The 24,450-nt window shown below is 36.8% G+C and overlaps 1 protein-coding gene across 1 annotated transcript in view; it reads left to right on the top strand.

Moving 5' to 3' along the window:
• The window catches only part of Mbd2 (methyl-CpG binding domain protein 2), a 70,482-nt gene that overhangs the window by 8,957 nt on the left and 37,075 nt on the right, over positions 1-24,450 (top strand). Inside the window, exon 3 of the mRNA XM_004623728.2 lies at positions 9,502-9,661. Within this exon, the coding sequence (XP_004623785.1) occupies positions 9,502-9,661 (160 nt within the window). The remainder of the gene's footprint in view (positions 1-9,501; positions 9,662-24,450) is intronic.

The raw sequence follows: 24,450 nt of genomic DNA, 5'->3' as shown, positions 1-24,450 counted from the left end.
TTTCTTGGCATTCTTTTGTTTTTGCACGGGTGGAATCCTTAGACAAAGCATGAAAAAAATCCTCTGAAATATTTTAACAGGTGTGTACCTCCAAAAAAGGTTTTTCTCAACCCCCCTGGTGGAAACAGGCAATTATATGGCATTTTGAATATAATTATATTAGGTTTACAATAGTAAGTAGCAAGTCTTTGTTGTTTACCAGGTCTGTACTTCCTCAAGGTCAAGGACTGAAATTCATTTTTGAATATTCCCTATCCAACAAAGTCTCTAGTATATGAAAGATTCATAGTTAATCCTTGCTGAGCAAAGCATGTGGTCAGTTTTCTTCTCCATGAAATCTGAAAGACTCATGGTTCATACTGGCTGTAAGGGGGCTGGGGAGATAGCTCAGTAGAAGGTCCTGAGTTCAATCCTGAGTACTGGAAAAAAAACAAAAACAAAAACAACATACTGGCTGTAGATAACTTAAGTTCGACTGGTACTGAATCAAGGGTGCTTTGTGTCCCCTGCTCTGCCCTGCATCCAACTTTGTATTAAATCAGGTGATTACTGAGTAGCTGAGGTGAATGTTATTTTTCTTTGTATTTGTGTACGTAGTGTTTGTATGTATACATTGTATGTAAATTTTTAGACCCAAAGGGATCTATGAGACTTTTCATTTCCTTTGAATATTTTTTCTTTTAATACTGAAAAGAACTCTTTGTTCTTTAAAAATATCTCCCATCAAAAATTGCTTTTGTATTGTCTTGGGAGGATATTTCAATCTAGTTTGAACTGAATTATTTATGTACTTATTTATTTGGTATAGGATCTCACTACACAGCTCAGACTCAGTGATCCTCCTGTCTCAGCTTCCCCAGCTCTGGGATTACAGGCGTACACCACCATGTCCAGATTTGGTGGCTGGCCTGATGTGGGGCCAGCAAAAAGTGTGGTACAGGGGATTGAACTCAGGTCCTTGTGTTTGCTAGGCAGGCACTTAGATCGCCAAGCTATCTCCCTGACCTTAAATTATTATTTCTTTTGCTATAATTTTGAAGATGTCATAGTATCTTGAAGTGACTTGCAATAAAAATAATAGAAGAATGAAATGGACACATGAAACATGTTGCGACTTTTATTATTGGATTCTTTAGTCATCCCATCAGATTGCCATAGGAACTGTAAATTCTTACTCTACACTTGTGTACCACGTACTTGGGGAGCCATAGTTAAGAATATAAAATGAGGACTTTTGAGTCACAAGCATGTAGCTTGAATTGTACTTTATTACTTTAATTTGGATAGGTATGTCCAAGTTATGTCATTTTAATTTTTTCTAAGCCTCTTGTTGCGTAAGAATAAATTCAGGGTAAGAATACATATAAGACATTCGGTGTATAGTACATTGTCACATCAGTAAAACATTAGTTCCTTTCTCCTTGGTTAATCAATATAAAGAGAAGCATGTGCTTCATAATTATTTGAAGATTTACAGAATTTGATTATAATTTGAAATGTTACTAGGGCATCTTTTGTGTTATTTCTGTAAATTATAGTTCATTTTTTTAACTACACTTTTTTTCTTGGTAATAAAAAGTAACGCACACCCAATGTGGAAAACTGAGAAAATATAAAAGAATTTAGAAAAGGAGATGGTAATCATTATTCTGGTCTCCAAATGAACTACCATTAATACTTTGACTCAGTATTATTCACAGTGTTTTTAGGAGTGTGTGGCATGTGTATGGACTTGTTTTTATTATGGAGAACTCTAAACATGCAAGTAGATAGAAAATGTAATGAATTCCCCTGTATTCCTCTTTCAGTTTTAACAGTTGTCAATTTCTGGCCAGTGGGGCCAGGGAGATGGCTCAGTAGAATAAGCGCTTGCCTGGCAAGCATGAGGGCCTAAAATTCTGGCCAATCTTGTTTTATCCACAGCTCTCTTTTCCCAGTTGTGTTTTGAAATGATTTCCAGACATAAGTCCTTCTTGACATTCTGTAACTATGTTTAGTATCTAATTCAGTGAAAATCAACAGTAAACCTAGCTCCCCATGTCTCTGACTGTCTTGCGTTTTTTCGGTGGTAGTGGAGATTGAACCTGAGGCTTTCACACTGAGTTACATACACATCGTTTTGGTTTTGAAACAGGGTCTTGTTTGCTGTTACGCAGGGCTCAAACTTATGATCCTCCTGCTTTAGCCTCTGAAAGTGCTGTGTTTATTGGCATGTGCTATCATGCCCAGCTTTGTGAATCTTCTGTACTATATAAAAATGTGTCGTGATTCCTTAAACATTCAGGTTGAAGGAAGAGAAGAATTCTTTCCCTTTTTTTTTTTTTTTTTCTTGAGGGGGGTTCTCAGGATTCCTTAAGGGCAGGTCTGGTAAGGCATGGGGATTGAACCAAAGAATTCTGAGCCTGACTACTTTGCTTAAGCAGGCACTTAAAACAACTGAGCTAATGGGTAGGCCCCCCTTTTTTGGTTTTAATTAAAAAAAATCATTTATTTATTTGGTATAGCTGGCATGGCATGTGGTACCAGGGATCAAACCCAGGTCCTTGCACTTGCCAGGCTGGCACTTAGACCACCAAGCTATCTCTCCACTCCACTTACATATTTTGAAGTAGCCAAGCAGTATATTTTTCATATTAATAATTTAAAATACTTTTCTACTGTCACCCCTTTAATGGTCACATTTTTTTGTTGAATGTCTTGGCCTGTATGTATGTATGTACGTATGTATGTATGTATGTATTTATTTGGCATAACTGGGGATTGAACTCAGACCCTTACGCTTGCCAGGGAAGCACTTATTCTACTGAGCCATCTCCCTGGCCCCTGTCTTGACCTTTTATTTTCTTCTTACTGAGGAATGAATCTGGGGGTGCTATACATTGGGCTGTTATCCTGAACCCCTTTTTAATTTTCACTTTTCAGACAAGGTCTTAAGAAATTTGCTCAGTTGCCTAGGCTGATGTTGAACTTGTGATCTGCCTGCCTCAGTCTTTGAAATAACTGGGATGACAGGCATACTTTTTTCATGATCTACAAGTTTTGGTATCTTTAAAAATTGCTTTTCAGTGCGTGGTGGTGCAGACCTGTAATCCCAGTGCTCAGGAGCTTGAGGCAGGGGGATTATATGAATTAGAGGCAAACCTGGGCTTCGAGTTCAAGGGTAGCCTGCACTACATAATATGACCATTTCTCAAAAAAGAAAAATCGAACTGCTTTTCTATTTTTAGGACAAATACTGAATTGGTATACTTTAATGCTTATATTTTAAACATTTTGTTGTAGAAAAATTTAAACATCCACCAACAAGTGAAATTGTATGAAAATTACTCAGCCTAAACTGTCGTGAACACATGGTTAATCTTGCTGCATCTCTCCTTAGTCTACTGCATCTTACCAGGCCTTCATTATTTTTAGTTTTTTAAAATTTTATTTTGTGGAAAGCCTTCATTATTTGAAGCAAATTTGACATATAATTTCATTCATAAATAAGTACTTTAGTAAGCCATTTCTGAAGATAAGATTTAAAACTTGTGGAAATTTTATAATCATACAGAGTTTGATGTTGTAAAACTAGCAGAGAACTCAATGGGCAATTTATGATTACTTCCTGCAAGGAATTGGAAGGGTGTGTATGGGTAGTGGAATTGCGTTCGTGTGTGTGTGTGTGTGTGTGTGTGTGTGTGTGTAAGCTAGGATTCTACATTCTTTTATTGGTTTGGAGGTTTTCTGAGTATAGGCTTGTACTTAAGTAGGAAGAAATCATTAATTGCTAGATGAGTTCAGTGGAAGGAAATATTCCTATTTCTGTGTTTGGTGGAGGCTTCATAGTATGGTAGAGGTGTAGGGTATTAGAGGATATTTTTGTTATCTTAAAGGTAGTGAGGTTTTTTTTTTTTATAATTTTATTGAAAGACAAATAGCAATGAGACAGTTTCAAAACCAATTAGTAGGACAGTTTCAATAATACATTGCATATTGTTGTCTTAGTGGGTATTCATAATACAAGATACAGACATGATATATTGCCCACAGACACTATTAGAACAAATCTTTCTATTCATTGAATTAAGAGAAAGTAACTGTATATCTATCCTATTTTGAATATACATATTTTTAGTATAATTAACACGATTTCTAGTGATGATAGTTATACATTATGTTGTTGGGACAATCTTTTTGAATAGTTACACTTGTAGGTAAGTAACAAGGTTTAACACATGAAGGGGTACAAATAAGAAAGTATATATTTTTCTCTCTCTTTTTTTTTTGGTCTCAAGCTTTTTCAGTGCTGTTTCTTACAGAATTTTTAGTGTGAAAATTTTTCTTTCCTGAAAGTTACTTTCAAAATTGATAAGGCATGATGGAGCTCTGCATGTGCTCTTTAGCCAAAATGGGTTTGAGATATGCTTGTGTCTGCTCTTCGTAATACTTTGCCTAAACATCCTGATTAACCACGTTAACCAGAGCAGCATGAAAACAGAATGCTCTGTGAGCAGTAGTTCAGCGGGTGGTTTCGTAGGCACACAGCAGATCTTCTGCAGATACGGTTTTTATGTCCTTGCCTCATAGGCAGTGCCCTTTCTAGCTCACGCAGTAATGACTGCAGCTGGTTAACGATGTGACAAAAATGTAAGATTGCTGTCTGTTACCTTTTTTTTTTTTTCAGATTTGAAAGTCCAATGCCAGATAAACTTTATTTTGATACATTATACTTGAAAATTTCTAAGGTAGAATAGAGTTAGTTTGAGAATTTCTTTAAACAGTTTAATAAAAATTAAAGGAAGCAAAAAAAAAAGTAGCTGGGTGTGGTGGTGCATTCCTGTAACCACAGCCAGAGGCTCAGGAGGCTGAGGCAGGAAGATCACTGAGAGTTCAAGGCCAGCCTGAACTAGAGAGTGAGATATGAGAGAGAGAGAGAGAGAGAGAGAGAGAGAGAGAGAGAGAGAGAGAGAGAGCAGACAGACAGACAGAACAAGCGAGCTCTGCGTGCAAGTGAGCATGAGCAAAAAATAAAAAATGCAGAAGTGATGAAGTGTTAACATGAATTGGAAAAATACAACCAATGTGTTTTTTAATTAGTCCCTTTCTTCGGGGTATTTAAATAGTGAGTAGGAGAAATTTTAAGATGCAATCACAGTTTGATTCAGGAATGGCGTGTCTGTGGAGTGGTTGATGGAATTTTTTTGTGGTTTAAAATGAAAATAGTGGGCCAGGGAAATGGTTCAGTAGAATAAGTGCTTCCCTGGCAAGCGCGAGGTCCTGAGTTCAGTTCCCAGTTCTGCCCAAAAAAAAAAAAATTCATTACTGGTATTAGAAATAATCTTTTTGTCAGAGAAAAGTGAAAATGCCTTAATATTCTTATCATCCTATGAGAGTTAAAACAAGATAATTTCTCTACGTTATGAATTGATACTTTTTTTGTGTATTTAGTACGGGGTCTACAGGGTCGCACTATGCATGCATAGATCAGACTTGTAAAGATCTGCCTGTGTTCAGCCTCCCAAGAGCTGGCACTACAGGCGTGCACCGCCAGTCTTGGATTGATACTTTTAAAACAAAAAATTATCCACTTTGTAAATCCTGGTGTTTCTGATATTCCCTATAGAACAAAACTTATTAGAGATCAATATATCTTAGATACCTCTCCCTCAAACCAAAGAAATGTAAATACCTAAGATCTCAATTAAAAGTCTCTACTTGGCTGGAGGTGGAGCTCAGTGATGCAGTGCATACTTAGTATGTGCAAGGTTCAGTCTGTGGTATAAGGAAAGTAATAAAAGGCTACAGCAGCTGTTTTAGAGACAGTACTTTATGTTCTCAGTTTGCCACTTCATGGGTGGACGTCCAGCTAGCTGTTCCTGTAGGCCTTGTGCTTCTGCTGTTTGCCTTCATCTTTTGCAGAAGACAATCCCTGGCTTTTGGGTCTGGAGCAGCCAGTTAGAATTTTCTTAAAGCATTGCCTACAAGTTGTAGTTACCGAAGAAATAATGGTTTGGACTGCTGTTTGTTACAGCGGTGTGTATGACAAATACCTGTAGCTACTACAAGTGCTTCATAGAAATCCATTGTTATGACAGGAGGTGGAGACTCAGTGTGAATAAGAAGTTAGCAGTTACCAGTTGACATTTCAGCTTTCTTTGCATATGGTAATAGTAAAATTTGACTTTTTTCCTTCATTGCTAATTTAGATTATTAGACGAATATGAGACCTATTTAGTAATACATTTGTTTTTTAAAATTAATAAATGTAGGAAATTTAAAATTATTTTTAAACCATGTTACACTGCAAATCTAGATCATAAACTTACACAATCACATTTTATCAGAATAGCCTTTTATTACTTTCCTTATACTGCAGACTGAACCTTGCACATACTAAGTATGCGCTGCATCACTGAGCTCCACCTCCAGCCAAGTAGAGACTTTTAATTGAGATCTTAGGTATTTACATTTCTTTGGTTTGAGGGAGAGGTATCTAAGATATATTGATCTCTAATAAGTTTTGTTCTATAGGGAATATGAGGTGCTTGTAGGTTTTCAGATACAGTGGATAAATGACATTTTAACTGCTACATGAGGGTTTGATTACAGGTTTAATTTGTGAAATTTGCCAAATGATTCCCCTCAAAATGACCTCGTATTTTGTCTTTAAGCCACATGCTGAGACTATTCTTCAGTAAAAATTGCTGCCTGAATATTTTCATATTCTTGAACATTATAGTCAATTAAAAAAAAGCTCAGCTTTTTATTGAACTAAATAGATCTTTTGAGGGAAATCTTAGAATTGTTCTGTGGAAAGACTTTCACTGTTGAGGTTTTATCTCAAAGTTTGTCAGAAAATTTACTACTAACCTGATTGTATAAGATCACTATTTAGCCTAACTCAAATTTTAATGGACATAATATTTTATACAAACTTTTCATATTAGTTTGGTTCACTTAGTAATACTTCACTCTTACGTGGGTTTACAGACTAACCATGAAAATATTTTCCAATTTAGTTTTAAAATTTCACATAGTGGGGTCTGGGGAGATGACTCAGTAGAATAAGTGCTTCCCTGGCAAGCGCAAGGGCTTGAGTTTAGTCCCCAGTTCCACAAAAAAATAAAACAAAATTTCACGTAGTATACTTTTAAAGTAAGTATAGGACTTATTCCATTATGTCTGTAAATGAAGACTGCAATCTTTTTTGTTCAATTGATAAGGTTCCTTGTTATTAGCAAATTACCTTTTTAAGTACTACTTCATAATTAATATTTAAAGGTTTCAGAAAGGGGCATTGTAACTTCTCGTTATTGAATTCCATCAGGGAAATGTATAGAAATTGCAATGAAAGAGAATTGCGTGTTATAGTAGCTTTTTAAATTTTATTTATTTATTTATTTTGAGATAGGGTTATTTCTGTGTAGTCCAGGCTGACCTTGAGCTCACTTTATAACATAGGCTGGCCTTACACTCTAGATTCTTAAACCTTTGCCTCCTGAGTGTTAAGGTTAGGTTAAGTCATTTCACCACATCTGGTTTAGATATTTTAAAGTTGAATTGGAGAACAATAAGAAGCTGCCTAGGGGAGATGACATTTTTAGTTGGGTGTGTAGGATTTAATAGCTCTTTGACAGGCAAGATGCTGCTTGTATTCATCCTTTTGTCTGGAAAGACGTGGCTAGAAAAGTCATAGGTATGTGGCATATTTTGATGACTGTTAGTTTAGAATTCAGGGTACCAATGCTGGTGGGAAAAAATCAGAAAAATATATGTAAGCTTAGTTTTTGATGTCTTATTAAGGAGGTAAAGCTGTCTGTGTGGAGGAGCCTCTGAATAACTTGTCTCCCTGTTTCCCTTACTCCCTCCATCCCTCCCCTCCTCCCTCCCTCCCCTCCTCCCTCCCTCCCTTGCTGTTTTTACTTTTTGAGATAGCATTTTACTAAGTCAGCCAGGTTGGGCTTAAACTTGACATCCTCTTGTGTAGCTGGTGTTATAGGCATATGCCTTTGTGCCTGCAAACATTTAGAATTTGAATTTGGTACTGGCTATGTGGCTAAGAGATGGGAATACTGAAGGACTGATGTGGTTATCTAGCTTGGAGGATTAGGTATTAAGTAGGTAGTGATGCCACTAACACAGCTGGGGTTTGGGGGTGGGAGTATATATTGGGCAGATGATTCAAGTTTTGAACTGTTTTGTGCCCTTGAGCATATTTGGAAATGGAGGTTGAATTGGAGTTGAGTTTTGCTATATGTGATCCTATAGTCTTTTCCTTGGTGTGTTCTGGTTATTGTCTGTCTGCTTTGTTTTATTTTATTAGATTCTGGTTGTTATATTTTGTTATCGTAATCTGTTGGCTGAATTTTATATACCTTGAATTCTCTGTTAAGAATACAAAAATCATCTGATTGTGGGAAAAGAAGTTGGGGAGGTCTGCGTTTATTTTAACATTTTTAATGGCAGAATACAGTAGAACACGATGAGTGCCATTTGTTGGATAAAATTTGATCCAGAGAAATTGTTTTATTATTACCAAGGAACACTTTGTTGTTGCTTCACCAGAGTAATTCCTTTTGCTTTTTGAGTTACTTTTCTCTTAACAGTTAATACATGGGTAGGTTCTACATATGACATGCTGGCTTCTTTGAGTTTTCTAGAGTTCTCCCAATTTTATTCTGGTGACATCACACTGATGTTAGCAGTTCTAGTATACTTAGCCTAGAAAATTTACAAGGCCTTAGGGACATTCTTACAAAATTTTTTTCTTATAGATTAGTGCTACATAGAAAATATATCTTAGAAAAAAATTAGTCCTCTGTATAATTCTGGCACTTCTATAGTTTTCCACCTTTGGCAATATTTCTGAAAAGAAGTAAATTCTTGGTCTACTTTTATAATAAAACTCTACATCATATAAGCAGGTTTGTAAATGTTTGCCTTTTTTCTTTATCTCAATAAGTATAGTAGGGAGCATTTAAATGTCAACATTTGGAAATTTCTTCTATAACAAATGTTATCATCCCAAATTACATTATAGAATTCTAAATGTTTGTTTTTAATAACAGTTATTAACCTCAGAATTTGTGATTCTTTCTGATTACTGTTGTCATTTTACATGTGTAATGTAGGGGGTAAAAACCCCAGCATTTTGCAAAGTCACTTTGGAAAGAATACTTGTAAGGTTGAAAACACTTGGAGTGAGCATCCTGAGCTCTGTGTGCAGTTTGTGTTTGAACTCTTTAGCAGTTGCAGCGTGAGCAATAGGAAAATCTGTAGCAACATCTGTTATGTGCTGCAGTGGTGTACCCAGGGTGGTGTTTTATTAGATGACAGATTATTTTTTATTGCAGGGAATCTGTGAATTTCTCTTAAAACTTTAACATTTCTTTAAAAATCATGTAAAATTATAAAGTAACATTTGAGGAATAAATGAAGTCATTAAGAGAACAGGTTTATGTAGAGAGATTTAGTATATTATTGCTGTCTTTCATACAATTAACTTTATCTTTCTTCTAGTCCAAGTGGTAAGAAGTTCAGAAGCAAACCTCAGTTGGCAAGGTACCTGGGAAATACTGTTGACCTCAGCAGTTTTGACTTCAGAACTGGAAAGATGATGCCTAGTAAATTACAGAAGAACAAGCAGAGATTTCGGAATGATCCTCTCAATCAAAATAAGGTTGGTTAATTTACTTATAGCATACATAGCATATGTATGCTACTTCAAAAGCTGTCTCATGTTGTAATTATATTACTGAAATTTTGGTTGTACAACTAAATGCCCTTCATCCCATGCAGAACTATTTGAATTCTAAATCTGTTTTCTTATGTTTGGCAATACTTACACAGAGACAGCATAAGTAATATGTGCACATCAGAAAACATTTCAGTATCTTTCTAGGCCAATAGACATTGTACTTTTGACCCACTGGATCTTTTACAGAACATTTGTGAGTATTCATTCACTTAAAAAAATAGTTCCTGTTACCTAAAAAGAGGCAAAATTTTGATGTAGCAGGAATCTTTTCCTATAGCTTAAATTTACCTGTAGTAATTTTCAGGATTAGAAGTTGAGTAGGAGCTGTTGTTATTTTGATTTTCTGATACTGGTGAAGATGTCGACTCTCAGTATAATATTCTCATCTTTATACTGTGATTGGAGATTTTTTCACTATTCTCCCCCTCCCCTGCAGTATGTAGTTGTATCTCCAATTCTTTTTTAAATTTTGAGATACTGTAAAGCTTAGTTTTTCAATTGCCTAGGCTAGACTCCTGCCTCAGCCTCCCAGAGTGCCAGGATTATAGACATATGCCACTATGCCCAGCTTCCATTAACTTCTAATTTTATTGGGCTGTTGGGTTGGCAGTTTATCACATATCACTTTAAACGCTTCTCATTTGAATTATGATGCCATTTAATTGCATTAAAATACCCAATACCTTTAGAAAGCACCCTTCTTTCCTTCTAAGAACAGCTAAGCTTCTGTAACCCACAAGTGAGTCATTGACTTGCACAGTCCTTTCATGACCGCCAAGAGATTACTTCCATTGGTATGGAACTAGGAGTTGAGGTTGAAGTCATCACTGCAGGTATCTTGAGTCAACTCTTTTAGTAAAGTTCTTCAAATTTTCTTGGGATATGACTTGATATAACTCAGCATGACCTTTGGAAGTACGGTATTTATTTTAGGAGCCTGGAATTAGTTTAGTACAATAGAAAGGACTTTCAGTGGACTCTGGCAGCATGGTTTGGGGAACTGGCTCTGCTACTTATTAGCTGATTTTGTCATAGGAATTTTAGATTGTCAAGTTTTCATTTGTAAAAGTAAGGTAATAATTTTTTTCCCATTAGTGTTATTGTGAAAAGTAAATGGGAATTTATGTCTAGCAAAAGTATTTTTCACTTTCCACTCCTTTACCTTTGCTCCTTCGGTAAGCTGCCGTGTACCTGGGCACTATAAACAGTGTTGCACCTGGGCACTGGTAAACATTGTTGCTGAGAGTCTCTTGTAGGAAACTTTCTGACTTGAGCTGTCTTACTTTTTGCTTTTTCTGAAAGTTGTGGGGCAGTGATGGTGAGTCTTGTAGAACTCTCAGTGATAAGAAACAGTCTGCTGTAGCATGAGTGGCATAGCTTTGCCAGCATTGGTATAGTCTCTAGTTTACACTTGCTTTTATTCACCTTACTAGTTCATTTTACAAAATTAATTTCTGAAAATTTGTGTGGAGGTCAGAAAGCATTATCTGCTCATGTCACAATATAGTATCTTGGCTGGGGAGATAGCTTGGCATAAGTGCCTGACTGGAAAGAGCAAGGTCAGGTTCGATCCCTGGCACCACATGCCACGCTGGCCCTGTCCCAGGGTGTGCTGTGCTTGCCACTGAAACCAGCTTGGTACACGCCTATAATCCAGTACTTGGGAGGGTGAGACAGGAGGATCACCATGAGTCCAAGCTGTGTAGTGAGACCCTGTACAAAATGCATGAAAAAAGCAAAAGAAGGCCAATTGGAAAGGGAAGACTAAATTGCCTTTTGCCTTTGCCCTGTTTCTATGAAATTAGTTTGAGATAATAGTTATAAAGATGTTAAAGAAAGGTAAGAGTGGAGATCTCAGGTTAGTAAAAGTTAGGATTGTGTAAGTGTAAATGGTTTCAAAATTTTTAAGGAAACATCTAGGGTTGTTTTGCTTCTTAAGTGTATAGAGGAAAATTAAGATTTATTTCTAAAACCTTTTCTAAAAACTATCCATAGTGTTCAGATACTTAAGAAGGGGCTCAGATGTTTATGAAATGAATTCTTTCAAATTACTCTATGTTGATGGAACCACAATATTGTTAAAATTAATTAACATTATTTACTATCGCATGAGAGTTACTTCCGGACAGTTTTATTAAATATGAAATACTAATTCATCTTTAGTGTGTGTGCATCTCTCTGCTCTAGCTGCGCTGGACCGCTCATCATCCCGCGCCATGGCATGCACTTTCAAGACTCTGCTTGCTCATGCTGTCTCTGCTTGGAATGCGCTTCCCCCTTCCCTTCCACCCGATGAACTTCTCCTCCTCCTGGTGGCCCAGCTCCATTGTCTTCATCTCTGGGAATCCTGCCCTGCATTCTCCAGGCTGAACCAGTTCCTTTTTGCTTCCCTGGTGCTTTGCTGTTGTATTTGTTACTGCTTGCTGTAGCTAGACTGTGAGCTCCATGAGGGCAGGGACCATGCCTTTTTTTTTTTTAATACGTAGTCCAAAGCCTAGCCACATGGTAGATACTTAATAAATGTTGCTTGGTGTTTATTTAATGTCAGCGTCATTCCTTAACATCATAGTGATAATAAATGTTTACTAAATAAATTAATATATAATACAGTCTTTTGAAAATTGCTTTCATTTTCGTTTTTTCCCTGAACTTTTCTATGTGAATTTTTGGGAGTGTGGTCTTACTTTTGTATCTGATTTTATTTTATTTTTGTTTTGCGGAACCGGGGATTGAACTCAGGCCCTTGTGCTTGCCAGGGAAAGGCTTATTCTGCTGAGCCATCCCTGGCCCTGATTTTATTTTAATTAAGTGATCACAGAGTGGAGTTTTGCATATTTAATAAACTCTTCTGGAGTAACACCAACCTTATATACTGTTATGAAGCACAACATATATTTATGGCCTAACTAAATCATGTCTTTATATTAATAAAGTATAAAGGAAACTAGGCTATTTAAAGTGAGTACTAGAAATTGGAGGTATTGTTTTCTTATGTAAGCATGGTCAACACATTATTAACTGGTGTTTTTGAGGTTTCTTTTTTCCCCTCTCAGTAACTTCTTTTGAAAGAATTAAGAGTTGCAGTCAACAAAATAAACTTTGAAATAGGCTAAATTGTAGCTTGTATTGACTGATTATAAGCTGTGATCTTAATATATCTTCCATCGCAAAGGTGAGTTTATTGGTGATTATTTTAAGATGTGATTATAATGATACTTCTTGAAGATCTTTACAAAGTGGTTTTTAATGGATGAGTGGATAGGGTGCAGTGGGCCTTTTTTGATTACTATTGTTTTTGATCTACTATTGTTTTTCAGTATGTATTCCTACTTGTCTTAAACTTAACCTTAATCTGAAAGTGGGTTCCATTTTAATTGAATTTCATTATGTTTTATTGAATTTATTGACACTAGTGTAATTATTTCAACTTCCATCTTTCCAGCTGACAAAGCAGTAGGATTATTAAGCCAAATTCAGATATGACTGTTCTGTACTATATTCATTCTGTAAAGTTTGTAAATTATATCAGAGGTCACATTGTTAGAAAAGTTGAATTTTGTTTTTAGTTTTAATGTATAAAATTCTAATGTTGGGCTGGCCAGATAATTCGGCAGATTAAAGTGCTTGCTTGGGCAGATGCACGGACTGGGTTCAATCCCTGGCATGCTGTGCTGGTTCCACCCTTGGGGCACGCTGAGACTGGGCATGGTAGCGTGCACCTGTAATCCCAGTACTTGGGAGGTTGGAAACAGGAGGATCACTACAAGTCTGATCTGTGTAGTGAGACCCTGTAGACCTTGTACTTAAATTAAAAAAAAAAAAATTCTAATGTTGAGAACAGAGATATATATGAAATACTAAAAGAATTTTTAACAAAACCAAGCTACCTAAAATTCCCTAAACATATTTTACATTCAGAGTCATATTTTTGTCTTAATTGTAGAGTATCTCCAATTAAATTTTCTTAGAAACAAATATCTTACATCTGTTATTTCTCTAATGATTTGAGTCATAATCCTAAAACTTTAAAACTACTAATACTTCAGAAAGACTGTTATTTTATGACATTTTTCTATCCAAATTTTATATATATATAGTTTTTTTCCCCCCCCAGTTCTGGGGATTGAATCAGGACCTTGCACTTGCCAGGCAGGCATTTATTCTATTGAGCTATCTCCCAGCCCCATTAAATTTTGTATATTTGGGGTTAAAGATCATATATTCAGTAGGGTAACCTGTATGTTAAGTCTACCATTATTCACTTCTCATCTGGTATGTCTTAGCCTCCAAGATGGTGCTAGTGAGGTAATAGAACCTTAAAAGAGATGTGGTTTAGTGGCTTAATGGAAAATATTAGGTCATGGGGCTTCAATCCCACAAATGGATTAATACAGGTTTATAAATTACTGTAGTATTTTGTTAAGTAACAGAAAATTGACGTAAGTCAGTCACTTTTAAGATTGGGCTCAGATATGGGGAGCGCAAGGAAAGCTATCAAGTAAAATAATTTTGATTTCTTAGGTTTTCTATAAGGATCTCACGAATCTCTAAGGATGTAGAATTCTTGTGGTAATGATTTATCATTGGGATTATCCATAGTAGGGACTAACAGAAAAGTGTCACACTGTAGGCGTGCAGATTAACAGAATCTTGAGAATGAGAATGGCTTTCCAGAAAGGTAACATGAGAATCAAAAGAAGGTAGTGTAACTGAAACCTAAGAACATTTTTTTATTAAATGTTACAGACTATGTATCACTGAGGTTTTGAAATTAGAAAGTATCTGGTAACTTTTGTGTAACTGGTTTTGGAAAAGGATTGTAAGGATTAGAAATTGTGTTTTGAAAGTCGGTTCCTGGAGACTGGGGAGATAGCTCAGTGGAATAAGTGCTTGTTTGGCAAGAGCAGAATCCTGAGTTCAATCCTGGTACTGGAACAAAAAAAAAAAAAAAAAAAAAGGGACCAGGGAGATGGCTCAGTGGAATAAGCTCAAGGGCCTGAGTTCAATCCCCGGTTCTGCAAAAAAAAAAAAAAAAAAGTCAGTTTCTACAGAATGAGAATAGAAATGAAATATGCCTGGTGTAAAAAGTCTTTAAAATTTGGATTTAATATTTAGCTGAGTAATGTGGGTAACCTGTAAATAGTAAAAAGGCCCTTCCTTGAAGAATGTCTCACTTTGTGTCATTTTTAGCTCCTGTTTTATAAAAGAAATTGTTGAGAAATGATGTTTGTTTTGGTACATTTTAGAGCCTCTGTGCAGTTACAAACATACATGTGCTTTTTTTTTTTTTTTAACCTGTATCCATGAAAACAATACAGTATTAGGAAGCTTGAACAAGTGGCGGGAGAGAAGTCAATTTTCAGAAGAGAAAGCATGATTAAGAAACTGTACTTTTGATAACATTTTCCTTTAAAGGCCTGAAAGACCAACTTGGAAAATATTAGTAGAGGTTTTCTAACCTGGGCAGCCATACCTATGAAAGATCTCCAGGAACATTTCTTTGAATTGTATGTGATTTTTAGGTGTGTGCATTTTTCTAAAAGATTTTTTAAATCAAATTTCTGGGGAATCTAGCTGAAAAACTTAATAATTGGTGCTTTTAAAGCAATAGAAGGAAGCTAGATGATGACAGAATGTGATTGAGTAAGTTAAGGCTCAGATCACTTGCTTCTGCTCTACTTAGGACTTGGATTATGGATTTTTGGGTTATTGAATTAGTACCTGACTGGATCCCATGGCCAGTTCACCAGCACTGGAGAGTCTTGTTTTTGGGCTATTCTGATTACCGTTGGGTAGGGAATGTAGCAATTGAAAACTACTTCTTGGCCTCTACCTTCTGAGAAGTCTTCTTTCCAAATTTGAGTGCGAAGATACCATTTCTTCCACCTACATTCATAGGCTTACTAGAAAGTAACTGAAATCTTTGCCAGGTGGGCTGGCCAGATAGCAGATTAAAGTGCCTTGCAGGCCAGGGTTTGATCCCTGGGCCTGCCGTGCTGGCCCTGAGTTGGGGCGCACTGAGACAGCAATTGAGACTGGGCCTGGTGGCGCATGCCTGTAATCCCAGCTCTTGGGAGGCATAAACTGGCGGTTCACTATGGGTCCGATCTAATAGTTAGACCCTGAACACCCTGAAGACGCTTCCCTAACATACAGGAAAAAAAAATCTTTGCCAGAGATATTCATGCCCTCATTGTCGTTGTACTCACACCTTGCTGAATTGTCTTACTGTGTTGCCACTGGTTTTTAGTGTGCATGTAGAGGTCAAACAAGGGACTGAAAAAATATCATGAGAAATCTAGCATTTGTAGGTACTGAAAATTTTTCCAAGGGATAACTGCCATTTTTTCTTTTTTTTAAAGTGTGAGCCAGCTTTGAATACAGGTGTTTGTTAATTTGACATCGGATGGACAAAAGTGGAAGGAGAAAAGTAGTTTATTCAGCGAGTTGTCATGGCCTAGCCACATGCCTTTGGAGCTAGAATCCTGATTGTGGATACCCTTTGAAAATTAAATTAGCATTTGCTAATGCTTTTGGTAGGGTATGGTATGACTAGAAGTGAAGACTCAAAGGTGAGCTGATACTAAGATTGAGAGCGCGGTTTCAGATGGAGAGTACTCAGGTACAGAAAAGAGTTGAGGGCCAAATCTTGAGAAAAATCAGTTCCTTAGAAGTTGGGTGAGGTAGGAGTCAGCACAGTAGAGTAGCTAGTAAGTTCACAGATGTGGAAGACTTCAAAAGAGTGGTTGCCAGGGAAAACAAATTTGAGTTTGGCAACATGGATTTTAAAATAATCTCCGGAAAAGTAGTTTTAGTGGGAACAGATGCCAGATTTCATTCGGTTGTAAATTGAGAGGTAAAATTGGTCACTATGAATACTTTACATTTTTGTGAGTAGTGTGGAGAATCATTGGTAGATAAAAGATACTGCTTTGGTTGATTTTTCTGTTCAAGGATTGGAGCTGGAAATGGAAAGTACAGCTAGAAAAGTGGAGATCAAGAAAGCTATGTGTGTTTGCACAGTGAGAAAATAGGATGTGGGTAGGAGACGAAAATGGCAGGCTGAGTAAGTGAGCTTCAGGGAAAGAACTAGTAATTGGAGGGCTTCACTGACATACTGGGATGATGTAGTTATTAGTATTGACAAGCCTCTGGCCCTGTTAGGTAAGTGAGATTGGGTAAAGGATTAGATCAAAAGACTTGTGATGTTGGTGAATTATCGTTTGTGTCTAGGTGTCCCCCTGAGGTTTCATGTGCTCCGAAGTGGGACTTCTGGAAGGTGATTGGATTATGGTGTCTTTAAAGCTGGCAAGGTGGTAGGAAGGGGATTTAGTCATAAGAGGCAGGTGAGGAGGGTGAGTCGGTAGCTTCCTGGCTGCCATGAGGTAAGCGGCTTTCCTTCACAGACCCTCCTGCCATGCCTCTGTGGTGTGGAATCAGCCAACCAGGGACTAAAAACATTGGCTGAAGTATGTTTCTCCTTTACATTGTAAATGGTGGGTGTTGGTCCCAGTGATGAAGAAGAGACTTAAGACAGTGAGTTATCCATGTGAGTACTGAGTTCTCCAGGATTGAGGCCTGTTGGTAGACACAGCTGGCTTTTTTTTCTTACCTGACATTGTCACACTGCTGAGCTTTAGGTTATGTTGTATCCTAATAGTTCAGCACTTTGGTTATTATTATTTGGTTATTACTATTTCCTGATAATAACAGCACTGGTTGACAGTGGTGGCTAAAAACACCATGTGTAGACTGCATTGTTTGCCCATGACACACTTATGTGGGACAGGCCATGTGACTAAGGAATATGCTAGCTGTGTTTATCCATTAGCATAACCTAATGTTAAGCAGTAATAGATGGAACAAGTCTAGGGATTATTTCTCTTACATGGATAGGCTTGAAGCTGATAGTAGTGATGACTATGTTTGGGCTTAAGTAGTTTTGAGGGAGATATTATGGATTATATTAAACATGTGAGTATGTATGTGTATTGTACTGGGGATTGAACCCAGAGCCTTTGTCCTGAGCTAACTTGTTAGATTGTCTAATTGGGCTTGAACTTGTGATCATCCTGCTGCAGCTTCCTGGAGTTTGGTGCACAGTTTAATTAAACTATATTTTACTTAGCTGTTGTAAGGTTAGGACTACTCAGGATAGGGTTATGTTGCACAGGTTCTAACTTGTAATAGCACTCTATACACTGCTTATTCCAAAGGATTTTGAAAGCATATTCAATTTACTTAGTAAGTTCTGGGAATATCCTGTGTTTATGGAGAGGCTATGGAATCAGCTATACGAGGACCAGTGGAAAAAAACATTTCTTATGGAGGGAGTAACCAAGTGATGGAGACCAGAGTCCAATTTAGAATCCCAAACCCATCTGTTTATTGCCAACACTGCAATTAAACCTGAATACTAAAATTTTAGTTAGGAGAAACAACTGATTTTTTTTTTTTTTTTTTTTTTTTTTGCGGTACCAGAGATTGAACTCAGGACCTTGTGCTTGCCAGGCAAGTGCTTACTCTACTGAGCTATCTCCCAGGCCCCACAACTGATAAATCTTTACTTGCATGCCAAAAGAGAGCTGTCTGCTGTGACACATGTTCCATAGATTTGCCACCACTGGAATGACCAATGCTAAATCCCTAATGCAAGAGGCACTTAGTATATTAGGAAATAAAGCCAGGGTGTGTATTTTACTGAGAACAGTTCTAGGTGAGGTTGAAGTAGACAACTAACCTGGGCTTGGCAGTTAGCATATGGAACAGTGTAGAATTCTGATAAGAGCTTTACCTAAGGATCATTTACTTTGCCTACATGTGGAGAATGTGGAAGTGGAGAAAAGGAAGTTGGGCCAGTGAGCAGGCTGTTGTGTATGTCCAGGCAGGGGTGATGGACAGTGTTTAATGAACTAAAATAGTAAGGGTAGGGTGTAGCAAAGGATGTTGTTAGTATTCTTTTGTCCAGAGAACTCATTTTCTCTTATAAATAGCCTTAATAAGTGAAAACAGAATTAAGCTAATACTTAGTTGATAAAAATAATGTTATGAATTGTTGCATCTTTTTTTTGCTAATTTGAGTAGTGTATTTAGCTAAGGATTGGATAAAGTGCTGGAAAGCAAGAAGTAAGTAGAACTTTAGCTGTGTTTACTAGTAGGCTTCTGAGAATAATTCATCCTGTATTGTACTAGTCATTATGGTATTAATGGTTCAGATGTATCCAAAGATGAGAACCATTTAAGTGGGACTGTGTTTAGCTGCCATGTTAGTAATAAAAGCAGATTTGTGGACTTGGTTGTCTATGCTATAGCTTGGCCAAGATTTATTTTGGTTATGTATTTCTGTTGATGATTGAGTTCTAGTTCACAAAATTTTATAGGTCTTGAAGAATAATATCACTTTGTAGACTCCAGTTCTGAGAATAAATTAAGACCTACCAAAACCCATTTGTGTGACTTCTACAATTCTCCTAGCCATGTGTATGTAGTGACATCTTAGCTGTAAAGGAAATAATTCCCTGTATTAGCTACTTTAGTTTGAGAAGGGCTGTTCTAAATATCTTGTTAAAACTTTGGCATCTTTTGTTGTAAGTCCTTTAAGAACCTCATAAATAGGTCTCCAAGAAGTTACATTTTCAAGTAGAGATCTTCAAGTTGTTTTCAACAATTAATTTTAATCTGCTGTTTTATTCACAAGTATAGATTTTTTGTAAATGAGCTCAAAGTGTAGCCCACCCATGTATCATGTTTTAATGTAGTATCATTGAGCTTAAAGTATTTCTCATAATATTAAACTAAGTAGATTTTCTGTATAAATTTATACTTGGCAGATAGGCTTTACGTCTTGGCAAGAACCTATGAAAGCTGCACACCTTCAAATATACTGAAAATGGCTGAAGTTTGTATTTTTAAGTAGCAATTTTTGTATTATATAATTAAGTTAACCTATCATAAGTAGATTAAATTTCAGTAACACATTAATGTGAAAGGAGCAGTTTATCCAGAATTTATGTATCGTAACTAAGCAATAGGATATATCACTTTCTCAAACTGGAGCATGTCTGCTAGGGGTATTTTGTGTATGCAGAACTGTAGAATGTAAATGATAGTAATACACAGACAGTCACTTTTTTGTGGCCAGCTCAGCCCACCCTGGGGGCAGGGCTGGCATGGCCTGTGGTGCTGGGGATCAAACCCTTCTCCCTGCATGCTTGCCTAAGCTTGTCTAATCAGGTGCTTTAGACCACTGAGCTATTTTGCTGGCCCAACCTTATAAGTCACTTTTCTTTGAACACTAAGTAGAGAAATATTTTTACTTTAAACAAGGCTAATTTTTAAAATGTGATGTTTGCATGAATTTTAAAGATAAAATGTGACCTTTGGGGTTGGATAATAGAATATATACAATGTGGAGTTGTTACACAGCTTTCTTTCAAAACAACTGAAAAAAGTAGTACATAAAACATTTATTTAAATCTCTGGTGTTCAGACTGCTGTGTGAAAGTTTGACATGGACAGTTTTCAAATAATTTATTCTAAAATACCACTTAAGATCTATATACAGTACACTTCCTATGAACTTATGATAGAGCTACATGTTACTTTTCTCTTAATTCTCATAATCAAGTCCCCATTTTATAGACAGGCACATTTTTCACTTGTTTGCAATATTACCACTGTACAAAGTGTTCAGTTTTCAATAAAAGTTAAATTGTAATACTGGATTGAGAAAGTGAGTAATTTGTTAGTAGACAATTGTTTTCACATGTACAAGTCTGCCTTCGAAAAATTTAGAGGACTTTATATAGATGCCACCTGGTTACTAAACATTTCTGGTGCTTCAGTGTGTGAGATTTTTAACTCAAAGGGAGTTCAGAGATTCGAGGAACAAAATAAACTCAGTCTGCTCATTGGTGTGAACAAGGTTTTTCACAGCCACATCTATAAAAATGAATTGATCCTAAATCTTGTACTACTCTAGTAATTTGTAATATCTAATCTACAAAGTTATTTTGAAAAAAAAAATAGTTAAAGCCAAACATGGTGGCATATTCCTACGGTCCCAGCTTGGGGAGCTAAGGCAGGTGGATGACTTGAGACCAGATTGGAAGAGTCCTGGATAACATGAGAACTTGTTGCAGAACCAAGAATAACCTTCTGTCAAGCCTCAGAAAATCCCTGAAAACCAACAGAAGACAACATTAAGTTACATACAGAAATATGAACATTTCACTTTTTATAATCATAATTAAAAATTGAAGCAGTTTTTGTTGGTTTGTATACCAGTAACAAGAAACCAGGGGGCCTGGGCCTAGCTCAGTCCTTTAAGTGGCTGCTTCCACAAAGCTGTCAGCCTCAGGTTGCTGGAGTTCTAACCTCACAACTCTTCCCCCTGGCCAAACGTGCCCTGAAGGCATGCGAGGAACAAAAAAAAAAAAAAAACCAAAAAAAAAAAAAAAAAAAAACACAACCAGAAGGAATTTCTTATTTCTAAGCTTTATGGTCACTGAAATTACAAGTATTTTTGTATATTGCAGTTTAAAATAGGAAGCACTGTGGGAATGAAATTTAAAGAAAAATTGAAATTTAAAACTAGTGAAGAGTTTGCTCATATATAAATAAGTGATAGAGAAAATAGGTTCTGTTAGATACATATTAAGGTAATAAAGTGTCAATATTTAAAATACTTCTGGGAGTATTATTAAAATAAGTCGGGGAGAGAGCTTGGTGGTCTAAGTGCCTTCCTGGCAAGCCCAAAGATGCGGATTCGATCCCTGATACCGCATGCCATGCTGGCCCTGCGCCATGCAGCCACCACGACTGAATGTTGTGGCTCACACCTCACACAGGAGGATCACTGTGAGGGAGCTGTGTAGTGAGACCCTGTACCCAATCAATCAATCTTAAAAAAATACTTCTGGTATGTGCAGCCTTTATAATGACATTAAATAAGGTATAAAGTAATACCGATGCCATCTTTAAAATTCAGATAAGGTGTTACATTTTGGAAATTCTCTTAGGGGTGAGAATATAAAAAAATACTTGATAAGTACTGGTTTATGATGGTGTTCTTCAACCATCTCTTTATCAAAGTAAGTTGCTGATTGATCATCCAGTGATGAGACCCACTGGGATAATCCCTTTCATTGTGTTGTCCTCCAAAAGCTCCCTTTTTTATGATAGCTGCATAGTTGATGTTTTTTTCTTGGCCCAGGCCCCTGGAAAATTTGTATTTGTGTAATGATTAGCTTTAATATTAAGATTATGCTTCAGAAAGACATTTTCTCCTTGTCTTTGATTTTGTTATTAAAAATTAATTTTTTGTATATGTTCTTGGTAAATATGTGAAGAGCCATCTTATATGCTTATTAATTTTTTTTTTTTTTTTCTCACGCTGGGGATTAAACCCAGGGTTCTGTGCATGCTAGCATCTTACTACTGAGCTACATCCTGAGCTGGGAAGGAAAAACTTAAGTTATACACTCTTCCTCCACTAGTAGACCTTCACAAAATACTTTTAGCTTAACATACCTATTTTTCTTACATACCTATTGTGAAATTCATTAAGTTCTGATTGAAGGTCCAGCCTGGGTAGTACCAAAAGTTGTCAGATTTTGGAGACTTTTCGTTTTAATATTGCAATGACTATTTGCCAGTTTAACTTTGTAATATAAAAACATTTTTACATTGAAATAGATTTCAAATACATGAACTTTTCATCTAAGTTTATGGCAAATTGTTAATTTTAAAAACACAGGCATGCAACTGGGCATGAATTAACAGTGATTGCCAGTCCTTGGGGGAGAGTGTTAATTTTCTGTTTTTATGACAGCTTCTGGGAAAACCAGTTAGTCCAGCTTTACAGCTTACTCAACTTTGCATGATACTTTCTGGAATTCAAAATTAATCAGTAAAAAATTATTTCTCAAACTTGGAGCTGGTTAAAAGGGAAAAATACTGAAACCTGAATAAGAAACTGCAGCACACTCTTAAATTCAGGTCTCTGATTCGCTGGTAGTGGGAAAAGAACTGTCCCATTAGATGACAAATTAAGTATCTTAAATAGAGAGCTTTTTCTTCTGATTTTTCTTTATTGTACTCAAGCCAGAAGTTGAAGCAGAAACACCACGCTTCCCCAGTGCAGCATTTCTACTGTTCCATACCTCCACTGTTTGTACATTCAGGAGTCCCAGTTTGGAATAATCCCTGCTGCCTCTAGTTATCCTTTGCAATGGTGATAGCTTAGGCTGCTGAACTATCTCCCTGGCCCAGTCATGGCCTATTGTTGCCAAGCCAAGTGCAGTATCTGTTATTTTCAGTGTTAGAGAAAGACTAGCACTGCCTGAAGACCACTTTTTAGATGCTGGCTTAATTACTAATCTATTTTTTAGGCTTGGTCCACTTGCCACCAATCAGCAACTTTTGTAAAACAGGCTCTCCAGGAGTGGCCCCTACACAGCAGCATCAACATCACGAGAGTCCTTAACCGAGGCTAATTCCCAGCCTCCTCCTCCTCAGCTCCACTGAAGTAGAATCTGGAGGAGAGACTCAGTCTAGTGTTTTACCATGTCCTTTGTATGATTCTGATACATGCTTGTTGGGAACCATTGTTTGGTTGGATTGAAGTTGGTGTTACAGTTTTTACCTCCAGATGGTATCAAAGATAAATGCTTATGAAATGTCCTATACCTTTATCAAATATTTTTCCTACATCAAAAGTGTCAGTTGTTTAAGTGACTGCTTAAACAAAGCAATCAGGATGCTGTTGTTCGATCTCCAGATCCTAAAGCCTTACCAGACCTTCTCTGAAGGCATCCTGAGCCAGCCCCCCCCCCAAAAAAAATGTGTCAGTTGTATTTTTGGGTAAATGTGACTTTTTGCGGGGGAGGAGGGGGCCAGAGTCCAAGCACAGAGATTAAATTGGGGTTTCTTTTTTTTTTTTTTTTTTTTATTTCTGGATTAGACATAGGGCCTTTCTGCTATTTCTTTACTCGTAGTGATTTTCTTTTTTTTTTTTGGTAGAACCGGGGATCAAACTCAGGCCCTTGCACTTGCCAGGGAAGCGCTTATTCCACTGAGTCATCTCCCCGACCCTTCTTTTGGTTGTTAAAGTTTAGTGCAAATGAATTTAAAAACAATTCTGTGTTACATTTTGACCTGCCTTACATTTTATTTACTGGTTGGTTAAAACTTGGTCAGTGTGTTATAAGGCTCACTGAGGCTTCAGTTTAAAGTATTTTTTTAAAAATTATGTTTGTGATATAACAAATACAAGTTAATTATGTGTCTAAAACACTTGTGACCTGGATTGTTTTGAATTTGTTTTAGAATGTCTGCCTATATGTAATAAGATATCTCATTTGGGGATGGGACCCATGACTACATAAAATGGTCATATTTTATGTACACCTTTTTCAAATACTCTGAAGGTAATTTTATACAGTATTTTTAGTGAACCTGTCACTTGAGGCCAGATGTGGAACTTAGCAGTTGTGTTGGTGCTCAAAATTTTTTGAATTTTCAGAATATTAGGCATATTGAACCTGTGCCTACTTATTTTATCCCACTTTTCTAAAAAAAAAAAGTTCTGTTTGCTAGAATTAACAATTGTTTGGCAGTCCTAGCCCAGGTCCGGTGAGTGTGCGGAGAGTTTCCTGCTACCCTGCGCCGGCGGGACCAGTCCCAGCCCAGGCACAGCGTGGGCCGGAACC

The sequence above is a fragment of the Octodon degus genome, unplaced genomic scaffold, assembly GCF_000260255.1.
Source record: "Octodon degus isolate 3935 unplaced genomic scaffold, OctDeg1.0 scaffold00003, whole genome shotgun sequence".
NCBI lineage: Eukaryota > Metazoa > Chordata > Mammalia > Rodentia > Octodontidae > Octodon > Octodon degus.
This window is presented reverse-complemented; position numbering and strand designations above follow the sequence as displayed.